At 46.6% G+C, this 19,038-nt stretch overlaps 1 protein-coding gene across 12 annotated transcripts in view; it reads right to left on the bottom strand.

The window, feature by feature from the left end:
- The window catches only part of magi2b (membrane associated guanylate kinase, WW and PDZ domain containing 2b), a 71,663-nt gene that overhangs the window by 5,947 nt on the left and 46,678 nt on the right, over nucleotides 1–19,038 (bottom strand). For 6 of the 12 annotated variants that reach the window (XM_077021598.1, XM_077021591.1, XM_077021597.1 and 3 more), the window contains 12 exons: nucleotides 17,570–18,078; nucleotides 17,276–17,441; nucleotides 10,638–10,669; nucleotides 6,295–6,460; nucleotides 5,770–5,805; nucleotides 4,570–4,685; nucleotides 3,955–4,150; nucleotides 2,557–2,736; nucleotides 2,275–2,460; nucleotides 1,634–2,039; nucleotides 623–815; nucleotides 370–513 (listed from right to left, as the gene is read on the bottom strand). In XM_077021598.1, coding sequence (XP_076877713.1) covers nucleotides 370–513; nucleotides 623–815; nucleotides 1,634–2,039; nucleotides 2,275–2,460; nucleotides 2,557–2,736; nucleotides 3,955–4,150; nucleotides 4,570–4,685; nucleotides 5,770–5,805; nucleotides 6,295–6,460; nucleotides 10,638–10,669; nucleotides 17,276–17,441; nucleotides 17,570–18,078 — 2,330 coding nt within the window. The remainder of the gene's footprint in view (nucleotides 1–369; nucleotides 514–622; nucleotides 816–1,633; nucleotides 2,040–2,274; nucleotides 2,461–2,556; nucleotides 2,737–3,954; nucleotides 4,151–4,569; nucleotides 4,686–5,769; nucleotides 5,806–6,294; nucleotides 6,461–10,637; nucleotides 10,670–17,275; nucleotides 17,442–17,569; nucleotides 18,079–19,038) is intronic. The other 6 variants (XM_077021592.1, XM_077021601.1, XM_077021603.1 and 3 more) reach the window with 3 other exon arrangements.

Consider the following 19,038-nt stretch of genomic DNA (forward strand, 5'->3'; position numbering starts at 1 on the left):
AGGTCAGTGTTGGCCACAGTGCAGGGTCTGTTACAGGTCAGTGTTGGCCACAGTGCATGGTCTGTTACAGGTCAGTGCTGGCCACAGTACAGGGCCTGTTACAGGTCAGTGCTGGCTACAGTGCAGGGTCTGTTACAGGTCAGTGCTGGCCACAGTGCAGGGTCTGTTACAGGTCAGTGTTGGCCACAGTGCAGGGTCTGTTACAGGTCAGTGCTGGCCACAGTGCAGGGTCTGTTACAGGTCAGTGTTGGCCACAGTGCAGGGTCTGTTACAGGTCAGTGTTGGCCACAGTGCAGGGTCTGTTACAGGTCAGTGCTGGCCACAGTGCAGAGCATTCTGAGCGAGAAGGGGAGCGCGTGCCAGACTGACCCTCATCCGGCCGTTCCGGATGGCGGGTCCGTCCTCCGCCAGCCGCAGCACAAACAGGTCCATCTTGTACTCCCTCCCTCCACGGATGCTGAAGCCAAAGCCCTTCACACTCTTCTCCAGCTCTACTGTGAAGTAGTCATAGTCCTGTGTAATGTAAAAAACAAAAACAAAACTGTTAAATATTACTGAGCTTCACATCATGGGAAAATAATTCTGTCTGGATCTGATAGCACACTGGGATTTGAAGACCTACCTGTGGTCTGTAGTCTGGGATCGAATGTTGTCTGTAGTCAATGAGAGGAGGTGGGTGTCTGTAGTCCATAGTAGGAGGCTGTCTGTAATCTGCTACAGGTGGATGTCTGTAGTCTACAGGAGGCTGTCTGTAGTCTGTGTACGGAGGCTGGCAGATGTCTGGTTTAACATCCTGTCTGGCTTTCACCTCCGACCTGCAGCGTCCAACACGCTCCAATCAGAAGGAAGTTTTTCCAACAGCAAATCACAGAGGGCTCCTCATTCAAAAACGTGCAGAGCCATTCTGCCTGCAGGGTTTGATCTGCTGGTGCAGCACCAGGATGTGAGCTGAGCCTCGTCAACAGGTTAGACAGTGGCCACAGAGTGGGGACCCTCACACTTTAGTCTTTTGCCATAAATCACAGCACGGCCATCCCAGGCTACCGAGTAAAGGCCTGTCTGTGTGGGGAGACATGTTTCAGCGGATATCCACTGGTAAATAACTCACACCGCGGAGTTGAGAACCAGTACACAACGAAATGAGAGGAAAAGCAACGTGGCGCTTCAGGCAAACCGCAAACCTCAAGCCCCAGAGCTCCGCTGCGAGATGACTGGTGAGGATCTGGCGTGTGCCACCAGAGAGCCCAGGACACTCAGGCCCAGCACTGCAGGTTCTTACATTTGGACTAAAGCTTAGCTTAGCAAACCCAAAGGACAACAGAAACTGTCCAGATCTAACCACATGTAACTCTAAACATGTCTGTTAAAAGGTATGAGACCAGTATCAAAATAAAAGTCCCTTTTCACACTTGAGGTAGCAAGAAAATATAAACCAAATAATAAACCAGAATTTATAGGAACGTTGCTATATATTACTTCCAAAGTAAGAATATTGAATCCTACATATATTAATAAAATACAATTAAAAACAAACAAACAAACTCAACTACCAAACAAATAATCCATATATATAAGTCCATATATAACTGTATGGAATGGTGATCCCTGGATGTGAGGATGTGTCACACTGTACCTGCTATCATGGAGGTAGAGCTGAGGTGGCACTGGGACCGGCAGCCCACCGATAGAGGGAATCTGGACCCCGGGGATGACCGGAACCCCCGCAACACCCTGATCCACCATGGACGCTGCCTGACTCAGCGCCGGGCCAGCCTGCACTGCGTCCAAACCCGGCTGACTGGCACCCTGGCCCGCCTGGGTCACCGGGGGGCTGTTTGGAGTTCCTCCGGGGCCTGGCTCTGTGAGCTGTGGGCTAGGCTGAGTAGTGGCGGGGCTGGGGTGCGGCGCCGGTGGGCTGGAGTGGATCATGGTGGGACTGTGCTGGACTGCAGGGCTGGACTGGGCTGGAGGGCTATGCTTCTGAGCCACCAGGGGGCTCTGCTTCTCCGAGGTGGGGGCGGAATGAGGGCCGTTCACGTCTGTACGGGAGGTCAAGAACAGGAGGCTTTGAAGCGGAGTGCCGTTCGCTTCTGAACAGGAAAACTAGCCAACAGTCAAGTATTCTGGACCAAATACCCATTATCTGTGCATTATACAGATCTGAGAAACAATGAAGTATTATTATTAGCAGATGAATTTAGCAGACGGGTCATTTTATAGCGTGAGGGGGGAGCGATACATTTGACACACTCATAAAGCACGCCTCTCCCTAACCTTCCTCGGGAATGATGTGCAGGGTGACGGTGAGACCAGCGTCTTTAATCAGCTTCACGATGTCGGCGTGAGGCATGTTGATGATGGACTGGCTGTTGACGGCCATGATTCTGTCTCCAACCTTCAGCTTCCCGCAGCGGTCGGCCGGGCTGCCCTCGATGATGCGGCCGATCTTGTGCGGCACGGCTGCAATCGGGGAACACGTAAACATCTCAGATCCCTTCTTTAACGGTAACAGGTGTTATTTTGCAGGTGTCGAGCGGAGGAAGGACAAAGACTGACAGATAGTCGTGGTGCTCTCGGGTCGGTTTAGGGAGCTGATGATGACGAAGCCGAAGCCTTCGGTCTCTTTGCGGTGGATGACTACATCAGTGGTGGGCGGCAGGTTGACCGGACACACCGAGCGGCCTCGAGGGGAGCTGCTCTGATTGGCCACCGCACCGTTCTCTCCACACGGCTGGCCTGCAGGGGGCAGCAAACGCAGTCTCAGTTTCTGCTCAACAGGCTTTAGAGGAACAGGGCATTTAATTGGTGTGTCTCCAGCCAGATGTGGTGAAGGTAATTAGTCCATTCAGGGCCACGACACTAGCAGGAAATCAGCAGCACGGACTGAAAAGACTGTAGATGATCAAATAACTAGAATAATTTATGTTACTTACATTCAAGTTTATATACTACTTACATTTATGTTATATTTTGCTAAGATATAATATATATGCTTTTGCTGACTGCCACGTACAGTATCTAGATTTATTCATTCATCAAACCAGTTGGTCCTCAATTTTCAGAGGGATGATTTTAACAGATGTTTTTAAAGGTGCCAACATTTTGGTTTGACAAGGTTACACTCAAAATAAAACTAAATATCTGCATTGGTGCTGGCTAATGTTACCCTCTAACTGGTAAGTAGTCTTTGTGTCTTGTCATGCGGTGTTAGTAACACCTCCACGTCTCCAAAGGATTACATGTGTGTTTATATTATCGTAAATATGTGCAAAACTGACTGAATGCTCATCCCTGCAGTTTATCAACTGAAGTATCACTAAAAGAACCCACAGCTTTGACCCTGAAGTCACTCTGCTCAAGTTGTGTGAGGTCTGCGTGCCATTTCGGGAAGCTCATAGATGTCTCGCTTCCAAACCTTCAACCGTTCAGCAGAGAGCTGAGACAGGCTGGCAGCAGGAGTTGGCACGGCTGGGCGGAGTACTGCAGGGGGCGTGTCCTGACCAGCACCACCAACCCTGCCCTCTATGGTCACGAGCTGCTAACCAGCTGCAGGGTAAAACGGCTGGATCACCCTGGAGACAGGGCCCGCACCGATCATGGAAAAACTTGTTTGGTTTGGTTTTGACTCTTTCTTTATGTTTTTCGTCCCTACCATCACACTGCGTCCTTCTAGGAATAGAGCACCGTCCACATGGAACTGCTGGACGTGCTTGCGGTCTTGGTTTTGAGGACGGTGGGGACAGCTGGATGTAGAAAGGGAGGGGAAGCTTCTCTTATAGCTTCTCTTACACGCCTGAACTGCTCTAGTGCACACAATGGGAAATGAACTACCATTCTGACACTATAACCCATCAATCATTCAGTCTGCACATTTGATAAAAGCCAATTTTATTGACAGGGTAAAGTACTGAAGTGGTGAGTCTGATCTGGCGCGTCGCTGTCCGTGGTCCTTACCAGCGTGAGGCAACACCCTTCGTCTCACAGTGAGGGTGACCTGGCCGTTGCGTGCGGCGGCGTGCATGAGGTCGATGACGTATCGGTGTGGCCGTCCCGCCACGGGCATCCTGTCCACAGACACCAGCTCGTCACCCGGACGCAGGCGCCCGTCTCGCTCGGCGGGGCTGTTCTCGATAATTGCACCAATCACGATCTGTGACGGAGAATAAACAATCGTCCAGTTAGGCGCGGGGAAAACGCACCTGAGGTGCAAGGTTTTTGTGGCAGAAAGTAGCAGCTCGAGAAATTACTTAAGACTAAATTCCACACGAGCAGCTCTATGTGGAGTGGTAGTCACAGCTAGCGTACGAGGTGCAACTTGAGTGGGTAGACTTGCTAACAAGCCACTAATATGCATGAAAAAGCAGTGAGGATTGCAGGCTAAGCTCTCTCTTACTCAGAGACTCCAGAGAGAAGTAGTGAAACAGTAATCTATTGTTCTGTTGTTGTTTGGTCTCCTCAGTACAACGTTACATCTCCAGTCTCTGTCTGTGGTTCTGTGCACTCTCTTGTCCTGAGCCAATTTTAGATGAACAGATAAAGCCAGGATGTCCTCAGGTTCCCCATACGAGCCTTGTCACGGGCCTCCGGACTCACAGCCTGTACCGCCTCGTCTCCTCCCAGGATCCGGAAGCCGAAACCCGTCTTCTCCCTCACCAGGTGCACCTCCACCTCCAGGTACTCCACACCTGAGGAAGCAGCAGTGTCGATGTGGGTCAGTACCATAGTGTGTCAGTACCGTCGAGGTTCAGCCTGTGGACTTCAGCCCGGTTGCCCTTACCTAGACAGGCTCAAAACAGTGTAGCAAACAGGGGCTTCAAAATCAAACAAAGTCAAAGCATTCATCAAAGAGAACTTGCGCATGACCCGTGTTGAGCGCATAGATTCTGGGAACTGCGTATTCAGACATGGAAACGCCAACACTTGCGCTTGCTGTGAGACAGTTCACACTTGTGTCTCATTAAACAGAATGTGCTGCATCTAAACATGTTACCCCAGCATGAATCGCAGTTATTCGTAGGAAAAAGCAACCCATACTACAAAACAAAACCCCAAAACTACCGAACACCGCCTGGATTCAAGCTTAAAGGATCATTAAAGATCTCACATACATACAGCTTGTGCACTCCTGCACTGCTTTATTAGGTACACCAGTTCAAATGCACGTACCTGCAGATATCTAGTCATCTAATCGCATGGCACCAACTCATTTAGGCATATAGACACGTTCAAGACAACCTGAAGTTCAAACTGAGCATCAGGATGAGGAAGGAAGGTGATTTAAATGACTTTTAACTTTGACCTTCACAGGCACTGGATCTCAATCCAACAGAGCGGCAGAGGAAGAGGAGAGAGGAAGAGGAGAAGAGCATCATGACCGTGCAGCTGCATAATCTGCAGCAACTCAGTGATACTCATGTCAACATGGACCAACATCTCTGAGGAACGTTCCCAGCACCTTGAATCTATGTCACACCAGTTCTGAAGGAAAAAGGGGGGTCAGACGGAAAAAAGGGGGGGTCAGACGGAAGCACCAGCAAGGTGTCCCTAATAAACTGGCCGCTGAGCGCATGTAGGTCACCTACCATGACACGCTATGCGGTTTTGAGCCTTACACTCGTGTGCCAGGCAGAGCCACGCTGGTGCATACGCTGTTAAATACAGGGCCGCTACGGACAGGGAATTCGGAGGGATGCGTTGGGCGCTGGACTCAGAAGTATATGACATACACTTCATTACACAGCAAAACAAATTGCAGCGTAATCTACTTGCCTGTAGAATCAGTCAGCGTTCGTGGTGGACCAGGCTCTGGAAAGGAAACAATGAGCAGATCCTAATCAGAGAGGCTTTATGCCACTAAATGGCGGCTCTATGAGAATGAATGGCCTAAATTGGTATTCATTCACACACAATTACCACAAGATGTGTGTATGAACTCCTCAAGATTACATAATGTCAGCGGAATTATGTCTGTACAGCAAGATGAATGTGAGCTGTAATGACTCCAGTAGCTGAAATCGGAAGCAGTTGTGAAGCGAGTTCACATTTCTAACTAACTCCGGTCTCATGGACACCAGTGCAGGAGGAGCACAGTGAAGAGGCAGCATGGAGACCTGACGTGGAAGTGTTTGTGTGATGGGGTGGTGGTGGGCGTGGCCGGAGGGGGGGGGGGGGGGGGGGGGGGGGGGTCCAGGCCACCAGGGCGGCCGGTTGGAAAACTGCCCACCCACAGCTGAAGATCTCACCCACGTTGCTGAACCACCCTAACTGAAATCTTGAGGAAGTGTCCAGACTTACGCCTGCTCTCATAAATGGCGCGGGACTTCTCATAGAGATCGTAGGGATCCGGCTTGCCCAGGTGGCCCCCGTCGGCATCGGGGAGCAGGACCTGGCCGGGATGTGGCACTGCGTGGGAGAGGCCGGGGCCAGACAGGGCCGTCTGGGGGCTTCCTGGGGGGTCCCACTGCAAACACGCAAACATACACAAACTGCTTAGGACCAGTTATGTAGGTCATCTTCTGAGTTTTAAAGCTGTCTTCAGGACTTGGGGCAGAGATTATTTCCATGATTATTTCCAGGCTGTTTATCTTTCATTTACGCGTAACTATGTTTAAAAATGCATGAATATGTAAAAAAAAAAAAATCCCCTGGTGGATGCAACGATCTACAAGGTGAAGAAGAATTTGAGGCTTCAAAGACACAGCCTGAGTAAGAAGAAAATAAAGTCCGTTACTGCAACTTTGATTCCAATATTTGTATGCAGCACATACTATCTGGCAACAAGCTGTAGACCCAAACTAAGAAACTTTCAAGAACATCACGTTATTGCGTGAGACTTTTTCTTTTGATATTGAACAAAATTTCACAAAAATCACACAATATCTATACATGGATGCATATATGCATATGTGTGTATATATATATATATATATATATATATATATATATATATATATATATATATATATATATATATATGTGTGTGTGTGTGTGTGTGTGTGTGTGTGTGTGTGTGTGTGTGTGTGTGTGTGTGTACATTTCTCCATTTGCAGTGCGAGGTCTGGTCCTCACTGCAGAAGATGGGGCGGGACACTGAAGAGGGCATACTGGAGGAGCAGAACCACAGCCAGAACCGGCAGCCGAACCACAGCCAGAACCAGCAGCAGAACCACAGCCAGAACCGGCAGCAGAACCACAGCCAGAACCAGCAGCAGAACCACAGCCAGAACCAGCAGCAGAACCACAGCCAGAACCAGCAGCAGAACCACAGCCAGAAGCCCCTGGGCAAGCCACGCCCTCTCAGTTTCCCATGCCAGTCCCATCTGTCTGCTAATGCTACTCAGACTGGGAGCTGACCCAGGCAGGGTCGAAGGCCGGCTTTACCCCATAGCGTTCTCTCCATGACACGCAAGCGAAAGGTTAAAAGAACAAACGGATCCTTCTTATGAGTGATCTCACCGTGCTCACATTAAACACTCCTGGGATGCAGGGCTGGATTAATGAAGGGCTCCGGGGTCTATTTCAGCTCTAATAAAACACTACAACATGCTACACCATAATCCATATCAAGACGTGATGAGAAGCGAGGAGCAGAGTGAGACACCGTTCGCGGGGTTTCAGATTCAGGGCAGAGGGAGGATGGGAGGAGCTTGTTTGTGGCCAGGCAGGACGATTCCCTTCCTGTGACAGCATGATGAAATGGGGAGATCTCAGGGACAGAGGTAGAGGAATATCAATTGAGAACCATCTGCATAATCGCTGGACTTGGAATAATTCCTCTTCATGACAAATATATTATGCCTTCACACTGACATACACACACACACATACACACACACACGCACGCACACACACAGACACACTCACACACTCACACACACAGACACACTCACGCACACAGACAGACACACTCACACACACAGTCAACCCACCATAGGTTACAGGGCTTTGTTTGCTAAGGCGGAGACAAGGGAAGCATGCTGATTGGCCAGACCACCCACGGTGACTGCATTAATGCGTATGTCACCCTGTTCATTTCCCTTTCAGATTTCATGACACCCAGTACAGTAGTGCAGGCAGGATGGAACTAACCTGCTGTGCCTGCAATGTAGGAGGCAATTTGGCCCTTAATGCATGCCTGAGATCAGCATTGTGTGGTCTTTTAATGGACAAGAATAGGTTTTTGGGGAGTGGCGGATGGCCCAAGATCAGTGGTTAAGAGCAGCCTGCACTGGCAGACAAACTTTAATCTACAGAAAGATGTGACTTCATCCTCAACCCCTTGAGATCTTTCAGCACTGTCTAGAAGAGAAGACAGAGTATTTGTATTTATATTCCAATATTATTATATGACCTAGAATGGCTTCCAAATACCTTTTATCTGTTTATGGTGTTTGGTGTGTGTTTACTGTATTATTTGTAGAGCTGCATTTTGTAAAATGATGACTTAAAAATATAAAATGTGAACATAGGTGTGTGGAAGCCTAACCATCAGACCTACATGAGCTTACTGGTCATCTCATTCAAAACCTCGGGCCACAATATGGTGCTGGCTCCCTCTGTGCAGCTATTACAGTTCTGGGAAGGTTTTCAACAAGATTTTGGAGTGTATCTGTGGGAATTTGTGCCCATAGAGTCAAAATAGCTTTTGGGAGGATAGGCGCTGATGTAAAGGCTGGATGAGAAGGCTTGGCTTACAGTCGACGTTTCAAGTCCAGTTCATCCCCAACGTGTCCACTGGGCTTGAGCTGAGGGATCTGGACTCTGTGTTGGCCACTGGAGGTCCTCCACAGCAAACTCATCAAACCGTGTCTTCATGCACGTCCCCTTGTGCACAGGGACACAGTAATGCTGGAACGAACAGCCTTTCCCAAACTGTTGCTACAAAGCGTGGAATTGTTTGATAGGTCTTTCTGTGAAAGTGTATTAACATTACACTTCACTGGAACACAGTGACCCAGTTCAACCCCTGAAACAGCCGGGCTCCTCCACCAAACTTTACTGGTGACTTCATTCATTCCGGTCAGTCCCATTCTCCTGGCGTCCACCAAACCCAAATTCAACAGTCAAACCGCCAGACGGCAAAGCATGACTCATCACTCCAGACGACATGTTCCTGGTGCCCCAGAGTTCAGTGGCCACACGCCATAAACCACTCCAGCCAACGTTTGGCGTTGTGTGTAGTGGCCCGTAGGCTTGAGTGCGGCTGCGAGGCCCATAGGGACCCATTTAGTGGCCCATCTTTATTTATGAATCTTCTGATACACGGCCTTCACGCCGATGCTGCTTCCAAGGCAGTTAGGAAGTCAGAAGCGACTGCTGCAGTAGAGGATGGGCGATTTTACACGCCACGCGTTCCTGAACCAGCACGCTCTGTAAGTTTATAACGTCCTGCTTCTTCATGGCTGAGGTGCAGTTGCTCCCAGAAACTTCCATTTCACAATAACAGAACTTTCAGGTGACGGGTTCAGATACATCAGGGCAGGCATTTCACAAACTGACTAGCAGTGACATGCTACGAGTGTGACAGATTAGTCACTGTCCTCCTCAGTATTACCTGTTCTACTATGGAGTTTGTCCATGAAGACTGCCAAGCTATATGCTGTATTTTATGCAGCTGTTAGGTGTAGTATATCACTGTAACAAAATTACGTTCAGAGAATGAAGATCTCTTGCCACAGCATAATGAAGGGAAATAATGACCTCAAACAGAAGGAAGTGTTTTTTAAAAAAGTGTTTTGCAAGTCAGTGTGTAATTTTTACCATTCAGTTTAAAATGTTACATTCAGTGAAAAATTTAACCTTTGCTAAGTTAGCCTTTCAAGTTGGACCAGCACCAACACGTGGTGCATGTTAAGTTTGTTGTGCATGTGTGGACCAAGGAACCAACCATGGGCCGCATTTCACTGGAGATCACTTAGATAAGTATGATAATGAGTGGGTTAATGAGTGGGTTAATGAATGCCCAACATTTCACTAGTCACTCATCAGTAGTGAATATCGACACCACCTGACACTGCATGCCCTCATTGCTGACTTATCTCAGCAGCGGGTTCAGTTTGTGCTCACTAATAGTACAATCGTGTTTGATTTTGAGAAGCAACTCTATATCTTTTTCTCTTCAATCCAAGATCAAAGTTAAATTCAACAAGCTGCTCTATATGTAGCACATCCGGAACTGTGGTTAATAAAACAGTGTTCTCCCTCACTAGTGCTTCAGGGATTTAGACCCAATCCCAAATCACTTTGTGACAATGCGCAGAATGTGAAATATAAATACATTTGACTTTTACTTTTCTTAAAATGTCTATCTTAGAGGTATGAAGCAGCTCATTTAGTTTTACTTTAATGTAGGATTGAAATATATAGCATTGTTTCTCAGAGTCAAACATGATTGTGCAACAGGATTGTTATCACAACTTACCTGAACTATAACTAAGCCAACCTCAAATAGTCACTAGAAAATGTTAAGTTGGAGATGCTTGAAAATTTTGGCATATATGCACATTTAAGAGAAGTACGTGAGTTCAATTATGAAGCCTGATTCATGGCATTCAAATAATATACATCATTACAAAGAAAGTACATAATATAATATACAACATTAACATGTAGGACATGGGCAAAAGGTTTTACATTACCTGTTTGGTGCTATCCCATGGGGAGAAGTGCCCTAACAAACAGAGAGAGAGGGGGGGGAGGAAAGGAAGAGACAGAGAAAGAGGGTAAGAGAGAAAGAGGGTAAGAGAGGAAGAGAGAGAGAGAGAATCAGGGGAAAAAGAACAAGAGACAGGGATTAAATCACAGAGCACTAAATGATCAGTTGTGTCATAAACAGATCTGGGTCTTGGTTCTTCATTCTCCCATTTTCTTTGTGTTTGTTTTCCTTTACTTAGATGAATTGAATTTGTTGCATCTATTTGAGAAAAAATTACATCATTAGCTTCAGGGCCCAGCCTTATAATTCATACAGAGATTTACTGAGTCTTACATGCTGTAGTGAGCACAGTTTGGGTGGGGGGTGGGGGGGGGTCAGCAGTCCTTATTACCACAGCTTCAGATATTATTACTGCAAATCAATGCCGAATGAATGCAACAGAAAAATCACATAAAAGATGAATAAAGCAAACGGGAACACACGTGGCATATCTGAGTGTGTGTGTGTGTGTGTGTGTGTGGGGGGGGGGGGGGGGGGGGGGGGGTTTGTACACACAGCAGAGGGAGTGTGTGGGGGGGTACACACAGCAGAGGGAGTGTGTGGGGGGGGGGGGGTACACACAGCAGAGGGAGTGTGACAGGTTTTCTCCACCTCAGGTGGCAGACGACGTGCCTACGATGAGCGTGGCAAGTTCCATGCAGTTCAGGGGTGGAAAGGAAAGTGGTAGCATCTGAAACCTCTGCTGAACTCTCCTACAGAGAGGGCTGTAGCCAGTTCAGTGCTGGGAGGTGAACTGGTTCAGGCCAGTTCAGGGAGATTTGCAGCACATACCAGATCATGTAAGGCCAGCCTCGCCGTCTTATAGTGTCTCACACACAAACATTTGGGAACAAAATTAAATCATTTTTTTTGCTAGTGATACAACTCATGTGAATTTCATTTCCTCAGGTCCTGTACATAAGTGTGAAATACACTGACATGCTGAACAATCTCCAAAGATCAACAGATCAGAAAAAAATCCTCAAAGCAGCTGACAGAGGCCTAACTGCCTTTTGGGTAATTACGCCAGATATGCAGCTGACATTTGTGGATGCTCCTGTGATTTCATTGAAACTCATGAAAATTACAAATTAGAGTACAATTAAAGGAACACAGAAGATAACTTTTGGCACAGTTGTATCGGAGCTGAGCATGAATTAGCATCTTAGACTCTCAACACCAACTACATCACTACCCCACATCACTCCATGGATATTAATGAAGTGCATAGCTTTTTGTGTGCGTGCATGCACGTGTGCATATATGTGTGTGTGTGTGTGTGTGTGTGTGTGTGTGTGTGTGTGTGTGTGTGTGTGTGTGTGAGTGAGTGAATGAATTGGCATGCGTGTTTTCAGGAGGAGATGAGAGTAGGGCATTTGTATGCCTGCTTAAACTAACAGGATTACATCCAAGGCTCCCTGACCGGCACACGCAACTTGGCATGGAGGAATGTGAGGCCTTTAGGAAGGCGTGTATTTTTGCCAAACAGAAGAGGCTCCTTCTTCCTTCAACACAAGCTCCTCCAGAAGATCAGATGTCTGAAAAGTAACAGTATGTACTTGATTTTGTTAACATATACAAAACCTTTATCATTATCGCCACTGCTTCTTGACAATAGACCCACGAATGTTATTCAGTGCCTGGAATGCATTCTAAACTAGAGTTACAAATACACGTAAAATTCACTAAAAGGAAGATATGGCAGGTGTGATTAAAATCACACACAGAAAATGTTTATCTGTCTCAGGCCTTGGGTTTCATTCATATTACTATCAGTAAGACTCTTCCCTGCCTCCAGTGAATAGCTGGAATGGAGCTTCAGTCTGTCAATAAGTGAGTCATCGGGGAAGTGGAGGGTGCTTCCTGAGCACAGACAGCTCTGAGTGACGAGCTGTTTGGATCAGATCAGAGACTGGAGGATTGGGGAGCTGTCCGAGGTGCTGAAATGTCACGGGAGTAAGGGGAGCTGTCCGCTGTGCTGAAATGCCATGGCCCTAGTGATACTGCAAGCTCTCTACAGAGTCAGGGGAATGGACCTATCAACTCACACCTGCCTCTTCTGTCATAACAGAGCTGACAATAGCCCTCACAAAGAGTATACTCAAACAGAAAGGTTAGAATGGCAGTACAGACAGGACAGAGACCCCTCCCCTCTCACCCAATGCACTGCAAAAAGATCTGTACCATAGTAATTCCTGTAAATAACCATATTTATTGACATTAATCATAAAAGTCGGTCGTGTTAAATGATAATCACGTCAAATCTATGCAAGTGCTGCTGAATTAGCCTAAATCAATTCTGTCTGACTAATATCTCTACCAAAACAGATTAGCCTGCTGTGACACATAAGCCCTCAATTGGCTCATTCTACAAACATCCCATTTTTTTATGAGCATCTGCATTCTAATTGGTGCAGACAACTGTCAGCTTGTGGAGTGCAGCTCAGTGTGAGAGATGTGCGCTAATCGCAGTGCTGAGGAGAGAGAGCTGTGAACATGGCCGGCACTGGATGGGACCTTGGAAGTCTGCCGGTGCTGGAGCTGAATGGCCTCACAGTCAGCTGGTGAGTCAGACTGTCTCTCACTGGCTTACTTTAAAGCTCACTGTGTGTATATTTTAGAGGTCATCCAGGGGTATAGCCTTCACTAAAATGGAGAGAGCACAAGTGAGAGAGAGAGAGAGAGAGAGAGAGAGAGAGAGAGAGAGAGAGAGAGAAGGGACATACTTATTGGAATGAAGCCCTCAATGCAGCTCCGTTCTGGAAGGAGACTGATGACTGATGCACACGATCATTTTACTCCCTTTAATGGTTATGCTGGTGCATCAGTATGAGGCTGAGCAGGAGTCTGTATGAGGAAGACTGAGTCTCGTATGTTTTAGCTTCGATCTGCTCCAGCATAACTGTTCACTCTGACATGAAGGAAAGGTCATACATATATCACCTAGGTGGAACTAGACGTCCTGTCTGAACAGGATCCAAACGTTCCATTAAAACAATAAAACAAATAAATGTGTGTTAACATCAGTGAGGTCATTCCAAGATCAGCATCATATATCTGTGCAATAAAGCATGAAAACCTTCACATTTCAATAAAGAAGTTTTTCCAGTGTGGACATTTCAAATTAGCAGATTATTCTGGCTCGACTCAAAAAATGCTACAAATTAGCACCTGCACCTGCCAAGACGTGTTCTGGACTCTCAACACAGGCTTAACTTAAAAAGGCAAATGATTCTGAACTTTTGCCATGGATTGTTCAACACACACCCGCACACACACACACACACACACACACACACACACACACACACACACACACACACACACACACACACACACACACACACATATACACACACACACAAGGCCTGACAAGGTCCTAGTGTGGGAGAAGAGAGGGGAACTGTGTTGTATGCTCCATTCTCAGACAACAGCCTCACATCAAAAGAGTTTCAAAGAACACATAAACAGGCTCGACTGAAACCAGGATTCTGGTCCTCAGGTGGTGCATTAACCTGAGCACCACAGCACCACATGAGTCCGCTGGAACAGTTATAGAAAGAGGAGCATTTGATTTTAAAAGCCCACGAACAAAGGACATAAGAAAATAATTTGAAAAAGGCCCAGTTTCACCAAACAGCCAAACCCTGTAGAACAACCTGTATGTCAGCAGCGCAAGCTTGGAAATCTCTGAAGGAAGCAAAGAATGTGTGTGTCTTTTGTGTCACACTGCTTTGATAAATCTGTCAGCTCCTACAGTCCTGCTCACTTACAAGTTGTCTCTTGTATAAAATACCAAAAATGTTGCCTCTTTATACTCTGCACTTGTTCATTATAGCCACAGCGAACAATAAATGTTTAAAATGCATTTCAAGTTTATTCATATAATTACTGCAAATGGGGAGGTACACACGCCAAATCCTTCTGAAAATATAATTATAATATAATTTTTTTATATATGTAAAAATTTGACTTTTATGATACATCACATGCACTGCTTGTAATCCCTTACTGTGCGTTCACACCGAAAGCGACGAGAGCGACACGGCGACCGGAAGTCATTCATTTTCAATGAGAGTGAGCGACACCCAGCGACACCCAGCGACACCCAGCGACGCGATGCGAAGTGAGCGATTCGAGCGACGCGAACAAGTTGAGCTTGGCTCAACTTTATGCAAATGAGCAGTGACGCGCGGCGGCGACTACCAATCAGAAAGTATGTTTGCACCCTCCTCCGAAACCGCACCTCTAACTTTGGTTCCTACTGATTATTTGTTCCGATTGCAAAATGGAGGAGAGATTAATAGTGGCTGTCTCTGGATGTCCCGCACTTTACGATGTTTATTTTTGGAGGGAATACTGTTCATTTGTTAAAAAACATCTGCAATAAATTAGCGTATACCCTATTATTGGTTATGATTTTTTAAATTCCTGTTTGATCTTTGGGTCTGGGGTAAAAAGTAAAAAAATACATAAACATTTTAGGTTTATATACTATATGTGTTTTATACACACTATGTTTTATACACGCACTCCTTTATAATCGTGTGTCCTGTAATCAATAGATTAAAATAAATACTGCGTCCTGCTTTAAAAATGTGATTTGCATATCTGTCACGTGCTGCATGCAGGCGTGATGTTGGACACGCCCCCACGCGAAGCGATGCTGGCGACTCGGCGACGGAGAGTGATTTTATCGCTTTCGGTGTGAACGCACAGTTACCATAGTACTGTTCATAAGCAGAAATAGCAGATAGGCACTAACTATGAAGAATGGAGCAGGTATCGACAAGAGGGTGCCAATCAGTGTCATCACTGCATGATGTCATTGATGATGACATCATTGATGATGCCATCATCATCATCATCATCAGTCATGCTTTACAAAAAAATTTATTCAAAGTACACCTTTCAGTTACACCCATAATTGACAGGTACTGTATATAAAACTAAACCACATAGCCATGTCATCCCCATAGATAAACACTAGCAGGAAATCATACCAAAAGACTCAGTGCCATTATCAGTGGCGTTGTTGTAGAATGCCACGTTTGTCACAAGCCAGTAGGTGTAAGTCTCTGCCCCACTAGACCTGCAGTGGTCAACTTTATGCGCTATTAATGTGAAATGGAAGTTTCTAGAAACATCAACAGCTCAGTCTCAAAGCAGTAGACCGTGAAACCCTCGGTGCATGGCAGCAGTGTGCTGAATGCACAGCGCATAATAACCACCTATCCGTCGTTACATCACTCTCCACAGAGCTCCAAACCGCTTCTGGAAGGACCATCAGCACAGGAACTGCGTTGAGCTTCATGAACTGGGTTTCTGTGGACGAGCAGCTGCACACAGGCCTAAGATCACTCTTTGGCCCGGCGTTGGCTGCAGTGGTGTTCAGCAGGCTGACAGTAAAACGTCAAGCACAACCCAGACCTTCTCATCCAACATTAGCACCTGACCTTCCAAAAGCTCTTTTGACTCTAAAGACACAAATTCTTACACATTCCAAAATCTTGCAGAAAGCCTTTCCAGAAGAACAGAGGCTGCTACCACTGCACAAGGGAGGACCGACTTCACGTTATCACCCATGGCTACTGAGAGGGACGTCCATCTCATACAGGAGTGAGGCTCAGGTGTCCACATACTTTAAGAGAATAATTTATTTTCACTTTCATCTCTGTGCCTGTAATTCTCTGTGCTTTCATTTTATCTTTTAATAAAACATGTGACCACATGTATGAGTCAATTTTGTACATACAATATCAATCATAATTAATTTGCCATCGTAGATTTGTTGATATAACACCAGTGTAAATCCACAGATACAAGAAACGTGATTTAAAAGCAGGAAGAGGAGAATTAGAAGAAAGTGTTTAAGATGCTGTGTAGATGATAAATATTCCTGCTGGCTTGTACTTGTGCTGCAAGTACAACCAAAACAGCAAAAATCTGTATTTCATACTGGCAAAATAGAGTAGCAATTATTACAGTAATAGTACTCACAAATCACAAATATCTTGAATATTACTAACTAAATCATCTCTAACAAAGCCTCTACCTAATGGTAGTCAAAATAATGATTATTTGATTTAATCCCCCCAAACAGAGACTGCTGATAAAATGACTTTAATAAGTGAACACCAATTACTTTCATAGGCAGTCACACATTCAGTAGTTTTTATTGCTAACAACCTGCAGTGTACCTCTGACTTAATTAGCAAGGTAGCTAATGCCCAGATGCACTGAGGCAAGGCACACTCCTGTGTGGTTTAACAACAGGACGTAGTCAGTCAGTGAAGGAACATGTCTCTCCTGGGCCACACCACTCAGCAGTAGAGCAAACAGAAAACACTCAGCAGACCATTTTGAAACTCATTCAACTACAAGCGAGCTAAAAAAGCAAACAATGTGACAGTCTGTACCCGAGATTCTCAAAACACTTGCTCCAGATCTCAAAAAGTCCTGAGATCCACCCAGTTAAATGGAAACATTACATACGAAATGTAATTAATCTCCCTCAAGTACTATTTTAATCTTTCCTTTAAACTTCAAGGATGCTTGAGAAAAGAACAGAAGAGAGCAAACCTGTTCCTGCGCCTCTCTGGATGACGAGGGTGGCGTCTGTCCCCACAGGACAGTCCTTCAAGATCTGCACCACCTGGGAGTGGTTGAGACTCTGCAGGCCCTGCTGATTGATCTCCACTATGAGATCTCCTTCACACAGGCCGGGACAGCCCTGTGGCTCCAGCACCTGGCACACAGTTACCTCATAAACATCACATCGCCCTCACAGCAACATGTAAACATATATGACGTGACAAAGCAGCTTTAAACCGTGGAACCTAAACGGCTATGAAACCGCGTCTCGCTTTCAATCACCTGTTTGACTCGCTGGCCGGTAGGGCTGTCTGCTATGGTGAAGCCAAATCCTTCCGCTCCTTTGGTCATTGTGAGGCTTAGGAGCTCGGGAGGGACCTGTGCTCCGGCCGTCGCCCCGGACGACGATGCCATGGAGACGCAGTCATCAGGCGGCGCCCCGGGTGTGGTAAGGGAGGCCGGTTGGGAGCCGTCCAGGTGGGTGTCTCCAGGGTGAGAGACCTGGGCCACGCCCTCACCGTGCTCCACCACCAGCCGGCCCGTCAGGGACATGTACTCCATGTAGTTGTCGTAGCTGTTCCGCCCGTTGAGGAGCAGGGAGGTGTCCACCAGGCCCAGGGGCGGCACGCTGGTGCCGGCCGACTGCTCCTCGGGGTCGTAGGGGAGCGGGTAGCCTCGGCACAGCACGAGGGTCACGCTCTGGCCGATGGGGACGGACTGGAAGAGCTTGACCACATCCGCATGCGTAGTGCCCAGGACACAGATGTCATTGATATAGACGATGACATCACCTGCATAGACCAGGAAGTGAAAAAAAAAACCTTTCCATTAAGGTTAAAGTGTCTACTGACAAAAATACAGAGATTTGCAGCATTTAGCAGATGCTCTGGACCACACTGACTACCATAATGAAGACGTCCTCATGCTAATAAGCTACATTAGCTAAGGGCACCATTAAGATCTCCGTCAGCGAATATACACAAGTTATTTGCAAATAAGTGCAGGATTAGCAAACAATCAAGTTATTGATTAAGGTGTGCTGCTGCAATAACTGTGTAAAGGTATTTTGTAGAGTGTGTAAATTTATGTGAGGAACAGCTGTGGGACGACCACTAAAGGATTCCCACTATAAAGACCATATTGTATCATGCCACATTATAAGGGCCTTGAAGTGGTTAGGGACGATTCAAGCTGGTGGGTCTTCAGTCTGCATGTAAAGACAGCAGTGGACGTTCATTCCACCATCTGGGATCTAGCAGAGTCTTGAGGAGTCGTCCCTGTCTCGTGCTCGTGGCTGGAGACACGTGCTATTCTGGCAGCACCAGGGTGGGACGCGATGGCGGGTGAGACGGGGGGGGACAGGCAGGTCCATCTGTGGTGTAGTAGGCAAAGTGTCGGGGTTTTGAGTCTGATGCAGGTGTCTGCAGGAAGCGTCTGGACAGAGTGCAGCTGCAGAGTGATGTGTGTGAACTCAGGAAGCCGTGTTCTGGATGGGCTGAGAGGGTCTAGTGGCGTGTGTAGGGAGGCCTGCCAAGACTGAGTTGCAGTAGTCCAGTCTTGAGATGATGAGGCACTGGTGTAAGAATAAAACCCTCTCTTGTGTGAATAAATCCCTTGGCTGCTAGAGCACAACAGTATCATAGACTAAGCATCTTTCTGTTTGTATTCAAGATGCTATGTACTTTCTTTCCTGGAACTAAATGGTAAAATCTCATATGTTATATGAGAGAAATCTGTAGGTTACATTTAGT

Source organism: Brachyhypopomus gauderio, chromosome 11, assembly GCF_052324685.1.
Source record: "Brachyhypopomus gauderio isolate BG-103 chromosome 11, BGAUD_0.2, whole genome shotgun sequence".
Taxonomy (NCBI): Eukaryota; Metazoa; Chordata; class Actinopteri; order Gymnotiformes; family Hypopomidae; genus Brachyhypopomus; species Brachyhypopomus gauderio.